Source organism: Aulonocara stuartgranti (genome assembly GCF_965226115.1).
Source record: "Aulonocara stuartgranti genome assembly, chromosome: 11".
Taxonomy (NCBI): Eukaryota; Metazoa; Chordata; class Actinopteri; order Cichliformes; family Cichlidae; genus Aulonocara; species Aulonocara stuartgranti.
Window position 1 is genome coordinate 33,568,321 of NC_138947.1, and position 24,854 is coordinate 33,593,174.

Sequence of the window (24,854 nt, forward strand, 5' to 3'; positions counted from 1 at the left end):
TTAAATGAGCATGCCATTATTCATTGTACTAATCCCACATTACATGTTTTAACAGCTATTAGGGTAATTAATGAAGTGATGGAGAGTGACCTTTACAACTAATGAGCCATATTCATTCATTTGCCACATTTGGGCGCTGTGCAGTTGCACTCTGCAGAATCTGTGAAAATCTTACTATCGAAACACAGGAAGCAGTTTGTGGTGAGCTGCTTCCCTCCTTTCTAGTTCAGTTTCAGGCGCTAAAGATGTACAGTTAAGTGAAGGTGTGATCAGGCTTTTATGGTTTCAGTTGCATGATATCACAAACTATTGACAAACTGGCAGAAACTCGACTCAGAATAAACATGAATATAAAACAGAGGAAATACTTTTTGTCTATGGTGACGTCCTGTTTCTTATTAAACTGGGATGCAAGATTAATATGGTGAACATGAATCATTAACCAAATTATTCACCATGTAAAATGGTATTATTTTGTTTTCTTTGAAACACGACATGAACAGGTGGTTTAAAAAGTTAATTTTTATTAATGATCTATCCTAATTTGTTTATTTTACATTTGGATAAGTCACGTGAACTCAGTAAACTTTACTGAAGTAAATTTGAATTGCACTTTATACACTGCTCCAAAAAATGAATAGAAAACTTTCTAATCAGAGTTCAGCATCAGGTCAGTTAAAACTGTGGGATATTGATGGGGTCAGTGAAGTAGCAGAGGGGGCTGTTAATCAGTTTTAGCTGCTTTGGTGTTAATTAAATTAACAACAGGTCCACTAGAGGGGCAACAACGAGACAACCCTTAAAATAGGAATGCTTTCTGCATTTGGCTAGGGTCAGTGTCACTACTGGCAGCATGAGGCAATACCTGGATCCTACAGAGCTCGCCCAGGCAGTCCAATTCCTGAATAAATAAGTGTCATTGCCAGTGATAGAAGTCATTATGAATGGACTTTATAAATGAAAGTTAGGAGAGCTTGTTTAAGGTATTTAAATTATCAGTTAAGAGACAATGAGCTTAGTTTTTGTTAGATTTGCTGCTGTGGGATCATTGGGCTCATTGTTGTGTTACATGACCCAGTTCTGGGCAAGCTTTATCTGCCAGACAGATGGCCTCACATTTGACTTTGATATACAGAGGAGCTCATGACAGTGGGTGCTCAGGTCACGTGACTGCAAAACAAGCCAAAATCAGCACTCCACTAGCTGCGGAAGTGCTGATAACAATAAAAGAATTAAGTATAACCAAAACTATACTCCTCAGTATGGGACAAAAGATAAATATATATTTCAATATGAGTAAGAAACATAAATTAAGAAAAATAAACAACCTGTTTGTCTTTTGCTAATTAAATATCACAATGATTGCTCATGGGAGGTTTTAGAGTGTGGGGGGTGGGCGGTATTGACATGCTTTACAGGGTTAATACAGTGTAGCTATATAGTGCAGTACCAAATTTAGCCACTTGACGGGGATCTAAATCTGATTTGTGCCTTTAGGATTCTCCAGACAAGATCATTCCTGAAAAACTTTCATGGCAAGAGTAAAGCTGTACCATAAAACAGCAATTAAAAAATACACAGGTACAAAAAGAGCTTTAAGGATAAAATCCAAAAGAAATAAATAAAATAAAAATAAGTAATAATACCTGATGTATTGGAATGTATCTGAAATGTAGCCACGACACATGAGCAGAATTAAGATTTGTAGAGCATTTATGGAAAGACAAACCTAAAATAATTTTTTGGTTTAGCTGCCATTTAGATTTAACAGTAGCTTTGTACTTCTTACCTCTAATAAGGATTTTTCTTTTTCTTTTTTAGCATCCAGATCTAAATGTTAAAACAGAAGATCTGCGAGACCAAGTGCAGATTAGAAATTTGATTTAAAAGAAGAACTCTGTTTATTTAGCATATGGCTATATTGATGGTTTGTTGGTGACCTTGTGCTTATTAAAAGATACTGCTACAAAATTTAGATGCTGTTTCCTCCAAAATGTTATCACATCTGTATTTAAATTAAGATCAGGAAACACCTGTACCAATCAGATGATCAGAGGCCAACTGATACAGTGCGAGTGTGTCACTCTCCTGAACAGACCCACTGACATAGACAAAGACCTAACTGTCTCCAACTGTGGGGTGGAGCCAGTGCAGGTGAGGTGCCAACAAGCAGGTGGGTGAAAAATAAGCTGCAAAACTAACCTGAGTGACAAACCAGCGAAAGACAGTGTTTCCTGATGCTATTGCGACGACTCTCGTTCAGTTACATTTAACTTGGATCCTTTTTTTAAAAAAAAAAAATGTTTGTTATAATTTCATGCTGTGAAATTTTATTTCACTCTGAAGAGCCTAAAACTGTTGCCACTATCAGGAAAACATCTATCAGCATATCAAGATCCTAACAACACCTCTGTTCACTGTTGTCTTGCCTCTCAGCATCCAGATAAGTAAGTCATGTAAAATCATATTAGAGTGCATCATAGGTGAACTGTTGACTCTCACTGTAGCAGTCGGCCTCTCTGATCATCTGATTGGTGCTTTTTTTCATTGTTTCCCTGATCTTAATTTAAACCTAGATGTGACCACATTTTGGAGGAAGCAGCATCTAAATTTTGCAACAACTTTCATTATTTCATAATCTTTTAACATGCACCAAGTAACTGGCAAATCACCATTTTAGCCACATTCTAAATAAACAGAGTTTTAGAAACTAGCAGATGTCTTTCTTTAAATCAAGTTTCTAATCTACAGTTCTTCTGTTTTCACATTTCAATCTGTGTGGTAAAAAAAAAGAGAAATTTCCATATGATATGATGTTTTTAGGGAAAATGTGTGTTTGTGTATGAGTGTCATTTTTTAAGTAAGGTAATGGTCAGATACTCTGCTAGGCCTCAATCTAAGATGTGTAAATATGGAAGCCTCCTTTCTGTCCAGCGCATGATGCCTGGGCGCTGTACAGTGATGGTCCCACCCACTCACAGCAGCTGGAAAAAATGCAAATGTTGCTTATGCAATAAAAAGACACTGAAAAAAGAGAATTCATGGATGGGCAGCTTTGCTTAAATCCTCCAGTTTCGACAGAATGGGACTCATGAGGTGACATAATTTAGCAGGAAGTGCAAAGTCAATTCTAATGAATCAGGAGTGATTCCTGTAAAACTGAGTGGATTAATAACGCTTCTGATAAGAATCTTTTGATTGCTTTGTGTAGAACGCATGTTCTCCTTTTTGACAGACAAATGTTTTACTGCTCTGTCAAAACACCCTAAGAAACCATAACATTTGAGATAGCATGTGACAATCAGCATATTCCTGTAAACAACAATGCACAATCTGTCACATAATTTATGGTTAAGAAGTAAATTATGGACATGGTTTAAACAACTGATTTGCATGTTAGTTACACTTTCATTACATAACACTGTCTTTTGTGCTGACATTTGAAGGAATTGCTTTTAATTGTCCTGGATTTTGCACAGTAGATTTTTCCACAACATGACGATCTCCATATACATTCTGTTCTTCGAGAGGTGAGTCATGTAACTCGAGGCTGCTGAGAAGACAATTACAAAACAGAAATTTGACTCCAGTGCACAAACTGTACAAACTGACTCAGCTCAAGTCTCAATATTACTTCAACACTCCTACTGATGTATTCATCCGATAGAGCTGAACGTGTAAACAATTAAAAAAAAGAAGTAAAAATAAACTAAAAATACAGTAGAGTAAATCCTTCCATGACTAAATTATGCTTAAATATGCTAAATGCATGTCAAAAACCTCCTATCTCCGTGTAAGTTCTCAGTTATCCAGTTGAGTCATAAGAGCTTGAAAAGAAGGAAGTGGCTTCACCACTGCTAGAACAGCTGGAGTAGAGTCCCTGCTCTATACTCTGCTTTATCAACGTGGACTAATAAAGCAGTGGGTACTAGCCCACTTTTAGAAACAGTGGCTGACTCCAGTGGATGCTGGTCGGGTGCTCCAACAGGAAAATGCCCCAAACCTCGGGACTGTGGAGCATGAATAACAAAAATGAAAGCATAAAACGGCTGGAAATGTTAGGATACGTTCTGTGGATGTTGCAGGTTTCGCAAGCTTCCTCGAGCACTTGGAGAAAACGAATTGGTGGAATTTTCCTCTCTGAACACAGACCTGTGGAGTCTTAATGGAAACGTACCAGAAGTAATCATCAGACATGGTGCAACCTGTGGGCGTAGCGTCAGTAGGTGGCAGTGAATGATATAAATACGAGGCACGATGCGGTAATTACACAGCATCACAGTACACCTGTATGAGAACAACATGGAAGGACACCACAAAGGTAAGACTTTAGGAAGTTATTCTTTATTTAGATTGAGAGCTAAATTTCACAACCAGGAAGAGTGTTAAATCACCAAGCACTCTAATAATAATAATGATGATGATGATAATAACAATGCTTTCAAATTACTGTATAAAACTCATAGCAGGGTTAATGGGTTGTGGTAGCTTTGTGTTAGTGGTGAGAATCCAGCTATTTGGTTCAAATAGGTGTGCAAAAGGCAATCATGCTTAACTAATGTCTTTCTTAATGAAATTTCATGTCAAATATCATGTTGCTACAGGCAGCTTCTTCAATGTGCTCTGTAGTGTTGGACTCTTTGAGTACTCTGAGGCCAGCTATTACAGTTCTGGGTCTTTGTTGGCATTACAGATAGTAAAATTAAAGTATCAAGCCAGTGCTTTCTGCTCTCTGCTTTCTGTCTCTGATAGTTAACCCTTTAACGCCTGAACTATGAAATAAGTGCCAGGAAAGTTACTTTTTTTGATACTGGATTTTTTATTCTGACAAATGAGAGAAAAAAAAGAAAATATATGAGTTTTAATTTGTGTCATATCCACTATAGTTAAGAGATATTCTGCCAATTACTAATCTCACTTTGAGGTGCAATAATGTTCTGATCTGTTTTGGCTTTTAGTTTCCTCTTTGCCGTGTTCCAGAGAGGCGGCTTTGATTCGTCTCCTACTGGTGTCAGGGAAACAGGGTTGTTGGGAAACAGGGTTGTTGGGAAACAGGGTTGTTGGGAGACTGTTTAGGGTGTGTTTGAAAGCGGTCAGTCTCAGCACCAGCTGACGTAGGTGACTGTTTTCTGGGACCCTTTTTGGGCTTTGGAGGGCTTTGGAATGGGGCGTGGTTTAAGAACTGGATTTAAAACTTGACTAAAAAATGTGAACACAACTCTGGCTGACCGGCAATTGTTGGTGTTTTTCTGTGTTTGCGTAAAGTCTGTCGGCAGAGTTTCTGTTGGGTGTTTACCCCAACAGCCACAGCTGTGATGACTGGGTGGACCCCATACTTCACTACCCTGCAGAGCAGTGGGCATTGAACTCTAACTGGAATTTAGAAATGTAAAAATAAAAATGTTCTCTTAACTGGATTTAGAGCTTTTATAACCTTTCCTTTAGTGTATTCACCATGTTGATGTTATAATTATGCTATTATGGTTATACCAAGGTGTCATACTGTTTTAATGTGGGCTGATACCTGACTCCTCTTTTCTGTGTTTGAAAGATAAAACACTCTTATCCAAATTTCTCTCAGTAAGTCAGTGTTGAAGGTAAAGTGCAGAAGTGAAATCAGCTTTAAGAGAGAAAAAATCTTACAGCAAAGCAGATTACAGAAGAAGGTCTGTGTCAACTGAACGAGGAAGTGTTCCACACTAAGAATAAAAAAAAATGGGAAATTGGAAGAAAAAGATGAATTGCTAAATCATTCGTTAAGCACTTTCTTGCCAAACAATCTTTTACTTCAGCCAGCTTTGAGGAAAGCTTTGGAGAGCCTCCTTTATCTTTATCTTCTGTCATGTTTGAACGTAATTTGCATCGGCTGAGCTTTTCAAAATGTATCTAGTTTTTGAGAAAGCCACTGATGTCAGAACTCATATGATTTAATTTGTCTTTATTCAGAGGAGAAAACCAGTGATGTCCAAAGCCCGGCAGATCCAGGTCATCCAGTGAAATGTTCTCCAGTCATCATTGACAATATTCCTCTGAATGGACCCACTGTGAATGTACTCGCATCAGAGAACTTCATTCACCAGTCCATGTCCATCATTGTGGAAAATGCAATAAAAAAGGCCACAGACGTCAGAGAAAAGGTAAACAATGAATGTATGGATATGTAACTATACGACAGCAAATTCTGCTCTGTTTGACTTCGACAGTGACATGTTTGTTCCTGCTGATCAGGTTTGTGAGTGGCGCTCTCCCGAGCAGCTGAAAGAGCTGCTGGACCTCGAGCTGAGAGATGGGGGAGAGTCAGAGTCTGAGATCCTGCAGCGCTTCAAAGATGCCATCAGATACAGCGTCAAGACTAGTGAGTGTTTGAAATTTAATGAACTGAGATCCGAACACAGAGACACCACTTTAGGAAAGTGGCTTCCTGAGTGTTTCTGTAGCAGTGATGTGGAGGGACATTTAATGAACCCAGGCTACCAGATGCCAAATACCCTGCAGACAATCATCAGAACTATGGGTAGATCAGGAGATAATGGCCCCTGGGCATAAACAGGCACAAACAATATGTTCTCACTCCCAAAGCGTAATATTTGATGCTAGGTGACAAATCGTCAACATATTACACCTCTGGGCACCCAACACGTCCCTAAATGACGAGATCGGAAAAATAAGGAAACGTGAGTGCCGTTTCAATCTACACATGTTCGTTCATTTTACTTAAATTTAAACTTTCGAAAACACTATTTAACGTCATTAAAGTGCTGGTTAAAGTTAGGGAGAAGGTTATGGGTATAGGGTTAGGGATAAGGATAGAGTTATGGCTGGAATACATGGCTGGAACGTGTATTACTGGGGGACCATAATTCTACTGATGTCATCCATAACACTGCGCGTTGCATAAGAAAGCGGAAGGTCACCTTTCACGCTCCTCAGGAAATCCGCGGGACGTGACAAGTCGTCGGGATGTTACGCCTCAGGCATAAGAAGCTATATGTCGTTTAGTGGTCCGTCATGCCTTTAATGTAATTTAGCACCTCTTCTACTGTTGACACCTCTTTTCTTTTATATTTCTGACATCAGTCTGCTGGAGTTTTTAATGTCTCTGTAGCTGTTTTGTGTTGGGCGAGGTTTTTTATTTCACTGGATTTTTTTGTAGTTTCTTTGGTTGTCTTTGTAGTAATTTTGCTTGTTCTTTAGTCTCTTTAAAACTCTTTTTTTTGGTAATTTTTTTTTTAACTCCCTTTGTGTCTCTTTATACTGTTATTCCATTTTTGAGTCAACTTAAAAAAGATGCAGAGTTGTGTTGAACTCTTGAAGATGTAAATTCTGAATGAAGAAATGACACTTTGATGTATTTTACTTACTTACTTCAGGATGTTTGATTAGCCCTCATCTGATTCTTACCTGGCCTGATTCAGCTTTTAATATTTTTTAGCTCATCCTCGTTTCTTCAACCAACTGTATGCTGGGATGGAGCCCTACTCTATGGTGGCAAGCTTCATTATTGAGGCTCTCAAGCCCAGTCTGTGAGTACTGCACTTATTTACAGCTAAATACTTTGTAGAGAAATCTTACAGGATCATTCAATATTCAGTACTGTTGTAAGATTTGGTTTGGTTTTTAATCAGGTACACATACGAGGTGGCTCCAGTCTTCACGCTGGCGGAGGAAGCTGTGTTGAAGAAGATGATGGAGTTGATTGGCTGGAAGGATGGCGGAGATGGAATCTTCAATGCAGGTATAATCGCCGACAGATAATAACAGCAGGTATACCAGAGTTGGAGAAAGAACGTCAACATATCAAGTCATGAAACTGAAAAAAAATGAGACTATGACATCACCTCTTCTTTTAACAACACCTTGCACATTTTTTAGAAGATAGCCAATTATTGTAGTGATGAAAACCAAATGCTTATACTATACTGGCTGATACGGGAATTTAACTGCTCAACAGCTTAAAAGCTGCATGATAATGCATCCGGGGAGGGTGACAGGTTCGTATTACAGAAAAGCCAGTTTAGCAACTTCTTGTAATGAGTCAATCAGTTGTGTTATATTACGATTCTTTGAGAAATAAGGATAATCTTGGTGGTAGTATATGTCTCTGATTACGCTGCCTCTACAATTGTTAAGGTTGCCCATGCCGTGTACACAAAAGCTTCCACACCACCACAGATTATGTGTTTTGAACTGTGTGCACCATATTTCAGTAAAATAAAGGCTTTGATTTGTGCATCATTGCACTTTGTCACAACCTTTTTGGACACACAGTAGAATGTTAATATCTTTTTCTTAAGAAAATAAACATCTCCTACGTTTTTCCCTTCCAGGCGGTTCAATGTCCAACATGTATGCTGTGAACTTAGCCAGGTACCGTTGCTGCCCTGACATAAAGGAGAACGGCCTCTCTGCAGCTCCACGCTTGGTCATGTTCACGTCACAGGAGGTACGTTTTCTAAAAGTCATTACAAAAAAAATTCTTTGACCGATTGTTTTTTTTGGCCACATTTTCTTACTTCCTAAAAGTAAATCCTAAATATAATTTGTCTCAGAAGAAGCTCTTCTCTGTCTTTTGTCTAACCCTCTTAATAAGCAAAACATTCTTTTCTGGCCTCTTTAACACAAATGAATGTTGGCATGAATGTTTTACTTGCTTGATTAAGCAGACAAATCTTGCATCTCTTGAGGGGATGCTCGCCTTGCAAATCTACCAGATTCTTTGAAGAACGGGTCGCGCGGTGAAATTAGATCTGCTTTGTACGACCGTAATTGTTGCATAATTCTTCCTTTATCTCTTTCAGTGTCATTACTCCATTTCCAAAGCAGCAGCTTTGCTGGGGATTGGCACAAAGAATGTTTACGCGATACCATCTGATGAGAGGTAAAGAGCCACTCGCACACTCCCGTCTGTTTACACCTACAGAGGGACCTGGCATTGCACGGTCCAGACTTGGTGTGGGAATACCTCATTGTGTTTCAGTGAAAATGACGCTTAGTCTGCTGGGGTAAAAATGAGTTAGTAAGCTGACTGAATGATGAGTTGCTGTGTGTGTTTTTCAGAGGGAAGATGATTCCTTCTGCTCTGGAGGAGCAAATACTGTCTGCCAAAAGTGAGGTGAGCGAGCAGTCGCTGGCTGCTGTGATGGGCTTTAATTAAAGTTACAGAATTATTGAACAAAATGTTCATGTGCGTGTGTTCAGGGTGCAGTTCCCTTCATGGTAAACGCCACCGCAGGAACCACAGTGCTCGGAGCGTTTGATCCCATCGATGTAATTGCCGACATCTGTGAGAAGCACAACCTGTGGCTGCATGTGGATGTGAGCCCTATGATTAATTAATCAATTTATTTATTTCCTGTAACCATGTCTGACAATCAGCTCTTCTTATTATAATATTCTCTTTTTTCCTCAGGCATGTTGGGGAGGAGCAGCTCTGGTGTCCAGCAAGCATAAACACCTGTTAAAGGGCATCCACAGGTAAACAGGCAGCTGTACGGATGAAGGCATCATTGCCTCTTAGTAAAGTGAAATGCTGATCGTTTCCTGTTGTAACCTCTCCTCCTGCTTTGTGGTTTTTCATCAGAGCCGACTCTGTTGCCTGGAACCCTCATAAGATGCTGATGGCATGTCTGCAGTGCTCGGCTTTCATGGTCAGAGACAAAACGGTAAGCATGAATAATCCTCATCAACAGACTCCTCATCTGTGGTCCAGAAACAGCACATGTGACTGTGGCTTCTTACATTTTCAGCCTCTTTACGGCTCCATATAGTCAGGCTAAATGTTTGACAGGAAAAAAGTTATAAATTATAACAAGCTTGTCACTACTTGTGTGTTAGCTACACAAGTTAGAAAGAAAACTTTAACATTCAACTACACAAAAGGTCAGTTGAATGTTAGGTTTGGCTCCCACTCACTTCTCTCAAGGCCTGCAAATTCACACCATTGTTAATCTCTCACTGGGCTCTTGTGCTCTTTCTGTTAACAGAAATTCAAACTGGAAATGTAGAGTTTACCATTCTAGACAATAATTGTGTCCGGACCCATCTTCATTTTTACATAAGCCATACACCCTATATACATACATACGTATATATTGGTTGTTGTTGTTGTTGTTGTTGTTGTTTTAACTGAGTTATGTTTGGACATTGCTTCATATGTAATTATATCTATGTGACAAATACCTTAATGAATACTTTAAGGTTAACATAAAGGTGAGGCCTGTTTTATGTCGGTCCATCAGTGGTTGTTGAAATTCTTGCTGAAAAGTTTAGTGTTACAGTCCAGCTCACACAACTCAGCAGACATGACTGGAATATGAATGTACATCAGAGAAATACGACCAGCCACATGCGCTTAATTAACAAGTTGGGGCTAGGACAGATCACCAGTCTATCTGTCTATAGGGAGTGCAGAATTATTAGGCAAGTTGTATTTTTGAGGAATAATTTTATTATTGAACAACAACCATGTTCTCAATGAACCCAAAAAACTCATTAATATCAAAGCTGAATGTTTTTGGAAGTAGTTTTTAGTTTGTTTTTAGTTTTAGCTATTTTAGGGGGATATCTGTGTGTGCAGGTGACTATTACTGTGCATAATTATTAGGCAACTTAACAAAAAACAAATATATACCCATTTCAATTATTTATTTTTACCAGTGAAACCAATATAACATCTCCACATTCACAAATATACATTTCTGACATTCAAAAACAAAACAAAAACAAATCAGCGACCAATATAGCCACCTTTCTTTGCAAGGACACTCAAAAGCCTGCCATCCATGGATTCTGTCAGTGTTTTGATCTGTTCACCATCAACATTGCGTGCAGCAGCAACCACAGCCTCCCAGACACTGTTCAGAGAGGTGTACTGTTTTCCCTCCTTGTAAATCTCACATTTGATGATGGACCACAGGTTCTCAATGGGGTCCAGATCAGGTGAACAAGGTGGCCATGTCATTAGTTTTTCTTCTTTTATACCCTTTCTTGCCAGCCACGCTGTGGAGTACTTGGACGCGTGTGATGGAGCATTGTCCTGCATGGAAATCATGTTTTTCTTGAAGGATGCAGACTTCTTCCTGTACCACTGCTTGAAGAAGGTGTCTTCCAGAAACTGGCAGTAGGACTGGGAGTTGAGCTTGACTCCATCCTCAACCCGAAAAGGCCCCACAAGCTCATCTTTGATGATACCAGCCCAAACCAGTACTCCACCTCCACCTTGCTGGCGTCTGAGTCGGACTGGAGCTCTCTGCCCTTTACCAATCCAGCCACGGGCCCATCCATCTGGCCCATCAAGACTCACTCTCATTTCATCAGTCCATAAAACCTTAGAAAAACCAGTCTTGAGATATTTCTTGGCCCAGTCTTGACGTTTCAGCTTGTGTGTCTTGTTCAGTGGTGGTCGTCTTTCAGCCTTTCTTACCTTGGCCATGTCTCTGAGTATTGCACACCTTGTGCTTTTGGGCACTCCAGTGATGTTGCAGCTCTGAAATATGGCCAAACTGGTAGCAAGTGGCATCTTGGCAGCTGCACGCTTGACTTTTCTCAGTTCATGGGCAGTTATTTGGCGCCTTGGCTTTTCCACATGCTTCTTGCGACCCTGTTGACTGTTTTGAATGAAACGCTTGATTGTTCGATGATCACGCTTCAGAAGCTTTGCAATTTTGAGACTGCTGCATCCCTCTGCAAGATATCTCACTATTTTTGACTTTTCTGAGCCTGTCAAGTCCTTCTTTTGACCCATTTTGCCAAAGGAAAGGACGTTGCCTAATAATTATGCACACCTGATATAGGGTGTTGATGTCATTAGACCACACCCCTTCTCATTACAGAGATGCACATCACCTAATATGCTTAATTGGTAGTAGGCTTTCGAGCCTATACAGCTTGGAGTAAGACAACATGCATGAAGAGGATGATGTGGACAAAATACTCATTTGCCTAATAATTCTGCACTCCCTGTATATAAACAGTGGAGCATTAGACAGCTATGTGCTTCAGCACAGTCATTCAGCAGAGCTTTGGGCCTGGGGTGGACCTGCCAGTACAGTTCACTGCAGACTAGTTCTCTTGTAGTTCCACATTTTGGATTTATATATAATGCTAAATGCTCGCATAAAGGCCTAGTTGCATTATGGTGTCAACATGTGTAGGTTTACACTTTTTCCAAACTGATTAAGAATCACTGAAGGAAAAACAACTATAAACAGAGTAAAAGGTAACATTCAGTACAGTGCGAAATACCCATCATTATCTAGCCTTGTGCAGACTATAAGTCCTGGCTTCCTGTGTTTCTTGTGCTGACATAAATAAAAAAAGGTTCTCCGACTGATATACCAGAGTCTATTACCTCCTGTTAAAATATAAAATCACTCTATATAACTCATCTGTGTCCTTGTGCTCCCTCAGAGTCTCCTGCAGCGCTGCCACTCTGCACGGGCCTCTTATCTCTTCCAGCAGGACAAGTTCTACGATGTCAGCTACGACACGGGGGACAAGTCGGTGCAGTGCAGCAGGAAGCCAGATGCTTTCAAAATCTGGCTCATGTGGAAGGCTTTGGGAAGCAAAGAGCTGGAGCAGAGGGTGGACAGAGCCCTCGCCATGGCAAGGTCAGTCTGAGGAACCATGGGCTGCAGATAAATATCACAGTGACCGCATGGCAATATTTACTAAATCAGAAATAGGAACCAAAAATTTATGTAGTGGTCCTTCACACCACAGAAGTATTGCTCATTCATGGAATACAGGCTTTGCAGCATAAATTACAGAAGAATAGACCCAGCAGTGCTTCATGCACAGAGACTGAGGACTGCTGTGAACTAACTGCTCTAACTTTAACTGACAATATGAAACTATGTGCACGACTGTGGGGACTAAGCTGGTGCACAGTGCACTCTAGTGGCCATTTCTGTGAATGACCTCAGTAATAAGCAAAAATGTGGAATGGCATTATTATCATTTATGTTTAATTTCAATAAAATAAAAATAATAAAAATGCAAAATATGCAGTAACATTATAATAAATTACTTAATTAATGAAAAATATTACTCTTTTTAAAATGATTGGCTAGCACACTATACAACCCCTAGGCTATATAGTGCATTCTCAATGCATTTTACAGATATATTTGCTTTAATAAATCAAAAATATCTAGTTAATTATCCATATGAAAGACTAATGATTGAATTAAAAAAACAGTTACTTTATTATTAACCCCAATTCTGAAAATATTGTGATAAATGCAAAGACTTTCCCTATGACAGCTGGGACGGGCTCCACTCCTAAGACTAAGTATTATTATGGCTTATATGTTGAGCGGTGGAAATGATGATATAAATCTGTGCTGCGATCTGAAGCTAAATTTTCTTCATCACAGATATCTGGCAGAAGAGATCAAGAAAAGAGAAGGATTCCGTCTGCTGATGGAAGTAAGTTAATTCACACTAAACCACTAAATTTCATGTCATTACGAACTATGAAAAGAAGCATTTCATTCATGTTTTTATTTATTTATAGAAGTGCATACATCTCAATTTTATATCTCTACAGCCTGAATATGCAAATATTTGCTTCTGGTACATTCCACCCAGCTTGCAAACCCTTCCAGATGGCCCTGAGCTCTGGGAAAAGCTCCACAAAGTAAGTCGTTAACCACCTAAAAGTGACATTCTAAAATTTGACGATGACCAAATCCTCCCGTGTGTTTTGTGCCAGTCATTGCAGTGTTTCCTCCCTCCTCCTGCAGGTGGCACCTGTGATCAAAGAGCGCATGATGAAGAAGGGCAGCATGATGGTGGGCTACCAGCCACACGGAGAAAAGGCCAACTTCTTCAGGATGATCATCATCAGTCCTCAGGTCAGCAGGCAGGACATGGACTTTGTCCTGGATGAGATCAACAATCTGGGAAAGGACTTGTGATGACTCCCCAGCTTTGCACATCAGGGGCAGGCTTGTTGAGAACAGGGCCGGTTTTACCACCACCATTATGGAGCCCCCTCCACCTTTCAGTTTTCACTTCCTTTTGTTGTTTACAATAAATTTATTTAATCTATTTAAATGTAAGTAAGGCAGGGAAGTGATGTAACGACAGGGGCAGAGATGTATGTTTGTTTGCCTGCTACCTGATTTCCTCTTGATTTATTTTTATGCCACAGTTTTTATATGTGAGAGTGACATGCTGTTTGTCTTTTTATTAAAGTCCCAAAACTGATTTCACTGATCAATTTGTGAATGGCTCATTAATCCGCTAGCTTGCACTAAGAGTGCTCACATAATTCAACAAAGATGTGTTAATGTTTTACCAGAACACAGCAGCTGGTCAGCAGAGGCCCCACACAATCACTGTGGCTTGACAGCCACAGCATGCATTCATGTTTATCTCGCTAAGTGAGCATATCTTTGTAGATGCCAGTGACCCAAAATCCTTTGTGACTCTGCAGAAGTTCATAATGGAAGCAGCAGCTGGCAGCAGGGTATTTAAGTCAACATCAGAGAAATACCCCAGCGAACTTGAAATAAAGTATCTTAGCTGGCTTCTTTTCACAAATAAATGAGGGCCCAGAATGAAAGGAAGACAAAAGCAAACAGAGATAGCAGACAAAATATATCTACACATATATGTATGTATTGTATGTAGAATTTATGACATGCTGGTGGTGGTGTGTGAAAAACATCCACAAACAAATGCAACCAAAGCCACAAAAACGACAGATAATAGAATAATTATTAAAAGAAAACTTCAGTCTCTGTGGTAATGTGCCACTAACAACTGGTCAAGTATCACATCCATGCCTTTTCCAGACTCTTACAGTAAATGCATCACACACATTGATGTAACCAGATTCTTACCCTGGATGGCATTACCTTGGCCTCCAGTAACACTGCGAGGAACCTTGGAGTCATTTTTGACCAGGATATCTCCTTCAATGCACAAGTTAAACAAATATGTAGGACTACTTTCTTCCATTTGCGCAACATCTCTAAAGTTAGAAATATTCTGTCTCAGAGTGACGCTGAAAAACTAGTTCATGCATTTATTACTTCCAGGCTGGACTACTGCAATTCATTATTATCAGGATGTCCTCAAAACTCCCTGAAGCCTTCAGTTGATCCAAAATGCTGCAGCAAGAGTCCTGACAGGGACTAGAATAGAGAGCATATTTCTCCTATACTGGCTTCCCTTCATTGGCTTCCTGTTAAATCCAGAATTGAATTCAAAATCTTGCTCCTCACATACAAGGTCTTGAATAATCAGGCCGCATCTTATCTTGATGGCCTTATAGTACCATATCACCCCATTAGAGCACTTCGCTCTCGCACTGCAGGCTTACTTGTTTCCCCCGTCCCCCCAGAGTATTTAAAAGTAGAATGGGAGGCAGAGCCTTCAGTTTTCAGGCCCCTCTTCTGTGGAACCAGCTTCCAGTTTGAATTCAGGAGACAGACACTATCTCTACTTTAAAGATTAGGCTTAACACTTTGCTTTTCGCTAAAGCATATAGTTAGGGCTGGACCAGGTGACCCTGAATCCTCCCTTAGTTATGCTGCAATAGGTGTGAGCTGCTGGGGGATTCCCATGATGCACTGAGTGTTTCTTCTTCAGTCGCCTTTCTCACTCACTATGACCTCTCTGCAATGAATTACACTTGTTATTAATCTCCGGCTCTCTTCCACAGCCATGTCTTTTATTCTGTCTTCCTTTCTTTCTAACTTAACCCTAACCGGTCGCAGCAGATGGCCCCGCCCCTCCCTGAGCCTGGTTCTGCTGGAGGTGTCTTCCTGTTAAAAGGGAGTTTTTCCTTCCCACTGTTGCCAAAGTGCTTGTTCATAGGGGGTCATATAATTGTTGTTTTTTTCTCTGTATGCATTATTGTAGGGTCTACCTTACAATATAAAGCACCTTGAGGCAACTGCTGTTGTGATTTGGTGCCGTATAAATAAAATTGAATTGAATTAAATTCACATTGACTTTTCACCTTCTAAGAAATATCAGTGTTTCCTCATTTTATTCTACTAAATATTTGTGTGAATAATTACTACGTAGGTTGATCTTGTTTTATGACCAAAGCTGCACTTTGTGGGTTTACAGTGACCCTGATGCTAAAATTGAAGAAATTTCCCTCAAAGTATCTTTGACACCATGTCATGTTTACAAGAATGGGATGGAAAACATGAAGACCGGTTTGGCTGTTACTGGCCTGCATAACAATGCATAACATAATTATTCAGGGAGCGAAAACACATGGGCATTACTGAAAGACAAATATATATTTAGATAAAACAAAACAAAACACAAATGTTATACAGCGTGTGGAATTCTGACATTTATTTTAGTTGTCTGGTTGGTATTTACAGATGAAATATTTACAGATAATCAGACATCTTTGTTATTAAGTTGCATCACTTGTCTGATAGTGCTGTGAAAATTCCTGACAGATCCATCTGTGTCATAGGAAGGCTCTTTGCATACGCCGATCATTAATCACAAGTCCTTTCCCAGATTATGGATCTCATCCAGGACAAAGTCCAGGTCCTGCCTGCTGACCTGAGGACTGATCACAACCATCCTGAAGAAGTTGGCTTTTTCTCCAAGAGGCTGGTAGCCTGTCATCATGCTGCCTGTCTTCATCATTCGCTGTTTCACCACTGGGGCCACCTAGAGGAGCAGGGTAGAAACTGCAGTGACTTTTTACTCCATATTAATGTACCAAAAGCCGGCAGCAGTGTGTGAGAGGGTCACACTTTTCTTGTTTATCACAATAGAATTCATGCATTTGCCAAACTAAAACTGAATAATCTCTTCATGTCAGCATTAGAATACATTAAAATAACCCTCTGCAGTGATGAACTCCTTACAGTGTGGAGCTTCTTCCAGAGCTCAGGACTCTCGGGAAGGTTCCTCAGGCTTGGCGGAAGGTACCAGAAGCAAACGTTTGCAAATTCAGGCTGCAGAGAAAAACAGTTTAAATAATACTGCCTTAAAGATGGAAATGAAGGTTAGCTTTAGGGGTTTAGTTTCAAGTCATGTATGAATATGCAAGTACGTACTTCCAGCACAAGACGGAATCCTTCTCTTTTCTTGATCTCCTCTGCAAGATACCTACAATTGCATCACGTCAGGTTTCAGTGTTCAGTTTAAAAAAGAGACAGAAATCAAAATGTCTTCTTGATTGATCTGAAATTTTAATATTACAATGAAACGTGGTTGCACTGCCTTCTACATTAAGGAAACTGGGAAAACTGTACTTGTTATCAGCAGTCATGGCTGTGAGACAGTAAACGTAAAAGTTAAATATAACTTTACTGTGAAGGACAACTGATAATTTCTATTTGCCCACACTGACCTTGCCATGGCGAGGGCTCTGTCCACCCTCTGCTCCAGCTCTCTGCTTCCCAAAGCCTTCCACATGAGCCAGATTTTGAAAGCATCTGGCTTCCTGCTGCACTGCACCGACTTGTCCCCCGTGTCGTAGCTGACATCGTAGAACTTGTCCTGCTGGAAGAGATAGGAGGCCCGAGCAGAGTGGCAGCGCTGCAGGAGACTCTGAGGGAGCAGAGTGAGGAAGACTTAACAAGAAAAAAGAAATTTAATCTCTTATGATTATACTGAAATGAAAACACAGGATAGAGGATGTAAAGGGCATCTGTCCCAGCTGAACACCTGACTTACATTCTGTTGATGTGGCACATCATTGTGGATCATTGTGACATTGCTGTCACTCTTGCTGGTTTTACTGGTGGTATTCGTTTTTTCATTCAGCAAATATGACTTATCAGACTTATCAGACTCACCGTTTTGTCTCTGACCAGGAAAGCAGAGCACTGCAGAGAGGCCATCAGCATCTTGTGAGGGTTCCAAGCAACAGAGTCAACTCTTTATCAAACAAATGAAAGATGACAGAGCGAGGTTACATTCCACCTCAGTAGGATGCAGTTCTACAAGTTTACGTTCTTCTTTGAAGCCCAAATTTACCAGTAACAGAAAAGTTGGTTTGCAGATGTATAGATAGTATGTCTTGATCTTTTGATAAAGAATGAAAATCACAAGATAAAATTATAGGGACTACAATAAAAATCTGCACGATTAAATGACAACGCTTACTTGTAGAAATTAAAATATATTTCTATGTATTATACAGAGAGTTGCAGTTGTGTGTCACGCTGAAAAAAATCAGCTACTACATTGTATGCTTAGGGGGATTTGTACGTAGTGTTTACCTGTGGATGCCCTTTAACAAGTGTTTATGCTTCTTAGACATGATAGCTGCTCCTCCCCAACATGCCTGAGCACAGACAGACAGAAGAGGAAAGTACTGATGAGCAACGCTGAGCGACAGGAGGGATTAAATGAACGACTTGATTAAATAATGAGCTCACATCCACATGTAGCCACAAGTTGTGCTTCTCACAGATGTCAGCAATTTCGTCGATGGGATCGAAGGCTCCGAGCACCGTGGTTCCTGCGGTGGCGTTTACCATGAAGGGAACTGCACCCTGTGCACACAGAATGAGATATTATCCTTTGGCTCGTTTCCCATTTCAAGACTCTTTGTATGGTAGCTCAGGAAAATAAGATGGTTGACTAACCTCACTTTTTGCCAACTTTATTTTCTCCTCAAGGGCTGAGGGAATCATCCTTCCTCTGAAAAAGACACGAGACAACCTCAATTCAGTCACTCTACTCTGTCTCTCTGCATTCATAGATTATCAGGAATTTTAAAGAAAAAAGGAAAGTGCGTGAAACAGACAGTGCACCTCTCATCAGTTGGGACAGTATAAACATTCTTCGTGCCGATCCCCATTAAAGCTGCTCCTTTGGAAATGGAGTAATGACACTGAAAGAGATTAAGCAAGAGTTTGTCAGTAAATATGCATGCCTGTGCTGGTTGCCGGCTTCCACAACCACACCAAATACTTCCAGATAACTCATGGGTTTTATTTTAATGTTTCCTAATGAATTACTCTTTAATCTTGAATGAAGCAAGGAAACCGTTTACTTCAGTTAATATTTGTATGAAACAGGCTACAGTATCACTGCTTTCCAGCATTAAACTTGTGCATTCAGCTCAGTTCGTTTGTATTTCTAAAGGACCGAATCACAATAGTTGCTTCAAGGTGCTTTACATGTACATTCTAAGGTAAAGTCCCTACAATATTTCAGAGAAAACCCCAACAATCATATGACCCCCTATGAGCAAGGCAAAGAAAAACTCCCTTTTAACAGGAAGAAACCTCAGAAAGAACCAGGTTCAGGTTAAGGGAGGGGTGGTCATCTATGTGATCTATGTGTTGGAGGTAAGTTATACTGAGTATTATTATATTGCTTGTTTGTAGTGAATCTTATGCAGGCAGTGACATCTTTTCTGGAAAACCAGCTAATAACACTCTAGGCTTACCCTAATTCTTATCCACACTTACCTCCTGGGACGTTAATATGACCAGTCGCGGAGCAGAAAACATGCCAACCTCTTTGAAATCTGGGCAGTAGCGGTACCTGGCCAAGTTCACAGCATATATGTTGGACAATGAGCCACCTGAAAGGTAATTGTCCCAAGATGACTTTACTTGTTAAGATAAAGATCTTTCTTGATTTCAAACATCCCATTTATTGATGTCCAGTTGGACACACAAGTATAAAGTTGAGTGTACCTGGGTTAAAGATTCCATCACCTCCTTCTTCCCAGCCAATCACCTTGATCATCTTTCTGAGCACAGCATCCTCCATTAAGGTAAACACTGGAGCCACCTCATATGTGTACCTGACGGAAACCACATATGCGTATGACTTAATGTGTAGTGTAGTTCCTGACAGAGCAGTGGACAGCATAAATATCTCCATGTGTGACTTACAGGTTTACAGTAAGTTGTATGACTCACAGATTGGTTTTGACTGCTTCAGCAATGAAGCTTGCCACCATAGAGTAGGGCTCCATCCCTGCGTACAGCTGATTGAAGAAACGGGGATGACCTACAGAGATGGGACAGAAATACAGTACACAGCTAGGATCATATACTAACTATTAGTGTGGCTTTCCTTTTAATTTGATAACATTTGTGCTGAATCATACACTTCATATTGGTGCAATGCAAATTTGTGTCACAGTCACTCAGTATGCAAGCACATCGATGAACAATTATGTATCTGGCTGTCAGGAGACCTACTTAGAGGCTCCTCTGATCTTGAAATTTGGGAAGTCGTCAAATTTGTCAGATCTTAACACTTTCTCCTCTTAAATTTTAAATCCAAGAGCATTGCATATAAACAGCTTACATCAAATCTGTCTGTAGAGCCCAGAGATATTCATTTTGTCTTCAGTTACTGACTGATTGTGCTTTTTCATGTCCTGTAAACTGGGGCATTGAACAGATTGCTTCATTGAGCACTGATGCTTATTATTACACAATCAGGTATATATTGCATGGCATATGGCTTGTGGGAAACAGAAGAAGCACCAAAAGTGAAGCTGTCATCATTAGAAATCAGTATGACAAATTGTAAAGGCAAGAAAATGTTTAGTTCAAATTTATGTTCAGTTTAAGTTTACAATAAGAGTTCTGGTTTGTTTCTTTTTGGTTTGGGCACATCATGTTAGTTGTTTTTCCTCCAAAGCAGGTGCTTAAAAATGCACATAACATAAATACACACCGTTATATACTGTAGGCAGTCGCTGAAAGTTATGAACACTCACTGGTCTTGACACTATATCTGATGGCATCTCTGCATCTCTGCAAGATCTCAGACTCCGGCTCTCCTCTGTCTCTCAGCTCGAGGTCCAGCAGCTTCTTCAGCTGCTCGGGGGAGTGCCACTCACAAACCTGGAAAACAGGCACAGAGGTGTCACTGTCAAGGTCAACCAATAACCATACTTGAAGCATATTTTACACTATCCACCATCTAAAGAGACAAAACAAAAAAAAAGCATGTTAAATATAAATTAAATATAAATATATATACATATAATTTGATTACTTTAGACAGAAACAAACAATATAATTATAACTTTAAGATTCAGTTCTGTTGTTAATGTTTTTTAAATGCTGCTGATTTTAAATGCAACCACTAACCAGTGCTTTTCCTTATTGTTGGTCATTTACATACTGTTACAGTGATGGATGTTTATATTAAATATAACTACAGTGTCAGCTCACAGCTTTGTCTTTGTTCTGTATGACGGGTCGATGTCTTTAAAATGTGAGAACACCAACCTTTGTTAGGGAGGGCCAGCCAATCACAGGTAAGTTGGTCTATAATATATATGGTTTAACAAGTAAACAAAAACAAGCTAATACAGCTCAAACTTAAGGGCTGTGCCAAAGCACGGTGTAAGATAAAATAATCAAGGATTTTATAATCCCCTGCAATTAAATGGAATTTGAATGAATAATTAAAATGTAATTATATTTTCATGCAAATTCGCAAATACTTAAATGTAGGTACACTATAATAAATATGTCAGGTTGCTACACGAAACAAAGAATATTTAAACTGTAAGTAAGTGTATGTAGTCTTTAAATAGTCATAATTAATTTTAGGTGGTGCATGTGTAATTTTAAGTCTTGCATAACTTCAGGTGTGTTACAGCAAGTGTAACAAATTATTATAATCGTTTTAAGTACTGCCAAGCTAATTTCTTGGTAATTTTTTGGAATAACATCATGCATTGTAAGTGCGCTGCACTTTCCTGTAAACTCCTTTTGAAATTCAAATGTTTGCTGTGAGACAACAGTGCTAATCACCACACCACCGTGCTGCCATCTGTGTAAAATTACTTACACTATAACTGTTTCTTGTAAAAAACAAACTTGTTATCCCCTTATTCTAGAGTGCCAACTTTTAAATATTTATAGGTAAATATAATTGCACTGTACTTTCAAAGAAAGTAGTTGGAATTCCATGTTTTAAATCCATTTTAAATACCCTGGATTTCAAATAATAAATAAATACAACAATGCGTTACCTTCTCTTGGACGTTAGTGGCCTTCTTCACTGCCTCGTCCACAATGATTTCCATTGCTTGTCTGATAAAGGACTCTGCTATTTGTTCATCTGCAGTGGAGCTGCTCACATCAAAGCTGCCAGCTGGAGAACATTTTTCAGGTTGTGTCACAGGGGCCTGGCTTTCGCAGGACTTCACACCTTAAAAGAAAAAAGAAAAAAATGGGCCTTACTCTGTCTCATAAGTACAACATTTTTTTTGTCCCCTTGTTGCATAAAATAAAAGAAAGGAACAACACATGTCACTTCATTACCCAGTCCTGCTTCTAGTTTCTTAATTTTCCCTCTGATTCCAACGATTTCTTGATTCACTTCAAATTCATTTCGAGGCATTAAGATCATGAATGAAAGAAACAGCTTTCATGTGATGGCAGCTTTATACATTTGTGATTTTACACAAATGTTACTTCCAGTTTAATGTTGCATAATTATCATAAAAAAATAAAGCAGCTGCATAAATGCACATATTTGGCAGGATCCATCTGCTCTGCCCTTCTAAATGCACATGTGGGGAACCAAAAAGGCAGAGAGAGCACAGAAAACATGAAAAGAAGGAACAGTGGAGGGAGGTGGGTTTGCAAAGCAGCATGTCGAGGCAGCAGCGACTCCATGCAGGTTGGAGCAGCATAAATAGCACACACCATATCTAATTTGCCAATAGGATGCACATAACATATCAGCCGAGTCATCAGATAATGTGGGCTGGCACTGAGATGAGCTGATAGGCTGATTGCAGCCCTTCCTGACTCTGCGGATTGCTTGAACTAACCCTGTGCTCAAGCGTCACCTGCCACTTAACTGTACTTTACGTTACCTTTTCCCTGTGTAAGTGTAACTTTAAAATCTCACTGTGCTATGCCCTCTCATGTCTTATCATATCTTTCTTGCACTCTTTTGGCATGATTGTCCAAGTTGTCACCTGACCTCTGAGCTGACTGACCTCTGGCCTTGTCAGTTATGGCAACAGTCCAAATTGTAGGACTTAATGAACTCAGTCACCCTCAAAACAAACTGCTGCTTATCTTTTGAACTCCATTCCAGTAATTCAATTAAAGACAAATGTTACTTTTCAATTTGAAAAGAACAATTTCAAATTCAGTTTTTTTCCTTTTAGCGTTATCTCAAGGCCGGGCTATTTCCAGCAGATACAGAGCAGTGCAGAGAGATAACAAATAGAATATTTAAAAGTCTTTAAAGCGACAAGTTTAGATGTGTGGAAGGCTTTCTGAGGAACTGAGTTAAAGAATTCAAAATCCTTTTTTACTTTTTAAAATGTTTTTCCTTCCCTCTGAGTGTTGTTCCAAAATTTGATGAGGTTATCAAGCTCAAAACATCATTTTTAGTTGTTATTCTTGCAGGAATACTGATTGATTTCTACTGTGCATGAATAAAATATAAAGAATAAAAATACAAAATGACTTTAAACATATCAGAGCATTACATTTATGAAAGAATATAATTTATAGCGCCTAAAAAGATGCAGCATGTGCTAGTTTGTGCTAAGTGAAGTGCATATAACATAAGTGTTATAAGTGATCTTTTGCAAACTAAACTAAAAGTTCCACTGAAAAAGTCTTACCATTAATGTGTCTCTCCATATTTGATGAAATTTCCCAGCTGTGATGCTGCCTTATTTTGTGCCTCTTCTTTATTGCACATTACCACTAAGCCGTCCTATTTATACACAGAAGGACGGACTCTTCTGATGTCATGGAATTTCCCAGATCTGGGTTTGGATGCACAGTAATCAGTAACATCTGCACCACTACACAAACTTACCAGCTAATACCACTGATAGTTATGCTGACTTATGTTTTTACTGTACCTTACTGTTCTTTGATTGGAGGTTAAAAAAGAAACCCTGCACAATGCAGCTGTACAGTTATGGCCGTGAAACACAGAAATAGACGTGCAAAAGTGCATCAAAGAGAAGTGCAATTGATCTCAAGGTTGTGTAACAAACGTTTAGGTAGCTGCATGCAGCTGAGCACCACCAAACTGCTGGACTGAACATTGTCCTTTTACCCCTGTTGTGGAAAATTACTGAAACTGCCCTTACTGTGGAAAGTTACAGAATCTCTCAATTTCGGTTATGTGGTGTATTTTATTGATAGCTAAAAAACAAAACAAAAAACATAATTAAATGCATGAGCTTCAGCAATTAGCAACAGCAAAAAAAGCAAAATGATGTGCACAAAAAGTCCTAGACAGGACATGAGAAGGAGTATTTTTTGTGTGTGTTGGAAAAGGACTCCAAGTGGTTAATCTTTAGCTTAAAATATAATGAAAACACATTTCTGGCCAAGGTGGCGTGTGCATTACAAGGATGCTCAGAAGTGGCAGAAACAGCGATGATTATAACTAGGATGATAATGACAGTTACAGAATGCATTCGCTTCAACTGGGTTGACAAATGAAGCCAAAAACTGCACTTCCTCAAGCTGCCACTTGAGGATTGCTCCAATGAGTGTGGACTCACACAATGGCCAACTTTACAGCATTAAACAGCACGTTTACAGCGTGTATGGACAACCTCTCCTTCATAGAAACTGTAAGGCGGGTGAAAAGAAATCATCACAGAGTTATACTGATAAGGCCTTCAGTTAAGCCTGCGGCTCCTTTGATTGACAGGTGTTCCAGCACTGGCAGTTGTAACCCATGGTGTTTCACTCCTTCTAAATCAAGTCACTGATGTGGACGTCTCAACCATGTTTGTGGCGTTGGCGCCTTTTGGATAATTTTTAATGGGAGTTTTGGTGAGCAGCATTCTAGTATTTTATTAGTCTGTTACTTAGCATTATATCCTGCCGGGCATGCATTGAGTTGGATCCATGCATAGCAAAAGTCCAGTAGCAGTTTTT

The 24,854-nt window shown here is 39.6% G+C and overlaps 2 protein-coding genes across 3 annotated transcripts; one reads left to right on the forward strand and one right to left on the reverse strand.

Annotated features, from left to right (window-relative positions):
- The first annotated feature begins 2,368 nt into the window (after positions 1 to 2,368).
- Positions 2,369 to 14,220, forward strand: LOC309716727 (acidic amino acid decarboxylase GADL1-like). Of its 2 annotated transcripts, XM_082550711.1 has the most exons (16): positions 2,369 to 2,447; positions 4,086 to 4,321; positions 5,947 to 6,137; positions 6,229 to 6,355; positions 7,433 to 7,523; positions 7,626 to 7,735; positions 8,328 to 8,443; positions 8,799 to 8,878; positions 9,058 to 9,112; positions 9,199 to 9,315; positions 9,410 to 9,474; positions 9,581 to 9,662; positions 12,409 to 12,608; positions 13,377 to 13,428; positions 13,550 to 13,639; positions 13,746 to 14,220. In XM_082550711.1, the coding sequence occupies exons 2-16, from the start codon at positions 4,303 to 4,305 to the stop codon at positions 13,917 to 13,919; spliced, it is 1,569 nt and encodes a 522-aa protein (XP_082406837.1). In that variant the 5' UTR covers positions 2,369 to 2,447; positions 4,086 to 4,302; the 3' UTR covers positions 13,920 to 14,220. The 2 variants fall into 2 exon arrangements, with proteins under 2 accessions (XP_082406837.1, XP_082406836.1); XM_082550710.1 differs by lacking the exon at positions 2,369 to 2,447 and having other exon boundaries at positions 3,873 to 4,321.
- A 2,093-nt stretch (positions 14,221 to 16,313) lies between these two features.
- Positions 16,314 to 23,628, reverse strand: LOC309718052 (acidic amino acid decarboxylase GADL1-like). The gene is made up of 15 exons (XM_082552996.1): positions 23,573 to 23,628; positions 21,956 to 22,134; positions 20,687 to 20,813; positions 19,875 to 19,965; positions 19,647 to 19,756; positions 19,416 to 19,531; positions 18,753 to 18,832; positions 18,585 to 18,639; positions 18,375 to 18,491; positions 18,216 to 18,280; positions 17,790 to 17,871; positions 17,342 to 17,541; positions 17,046 to 17,097; positions 16,854 to 16,943; positions 16,314 to 16,653 (listed from the first exon to the last, which is right to left on the reverse strand). Exons 1-15 carry the CDS (start codon positions 23,589 to 23,591, stop codon positions 16,480 to 16,482), a joined length of 1,557 nt encoding a protein of 518 aa, XP_082409122.1. The 5' UTR covers positions 23,592 to 23,628; the 3' UTR covers positions 16,314 to 16,479.
- Between the last annotated feature and the right edge of the window lie 1,226 nt (positions 23,629 to 24,854).

Bases quoted from the DNA above. Each gene is read 5' to 3' on its own strand.
- LOC309716727 (XM_082550711.1), top strand. The intron at 6,138-6,228 runs GTAAACAATGAA...CCTGCTGATCAG, and splicing joins CCACAGACGTCAGAGAAAAG to GTTTGTGAGTGGCGCTCTCC. The intron at 8,444-8,798 runs GTACGTTTTCTA...TATCTCTTTCAG, and splicing joins TCATGTTCACGTCACAGGAG to TGTCATTACTCCATTTCCAA.
- LOC309718052 (XM_082552996.1), bottom strand. The intron at 20,814-21,955 runs GTAACGCATTGT...CCTGTTTTCCAG, and splicing joins CCACTAACGTCCAAGAGAAG to GTTTGTGAGTGGCACTCCCC. The intron at 19,966-20,686 runs GTGAGTGTTCAT...CCATCTCTGTAG, and splicing joins CAGATATAGTGTCAAGACCA to GTCATCCCCGTTTCTTCAAT.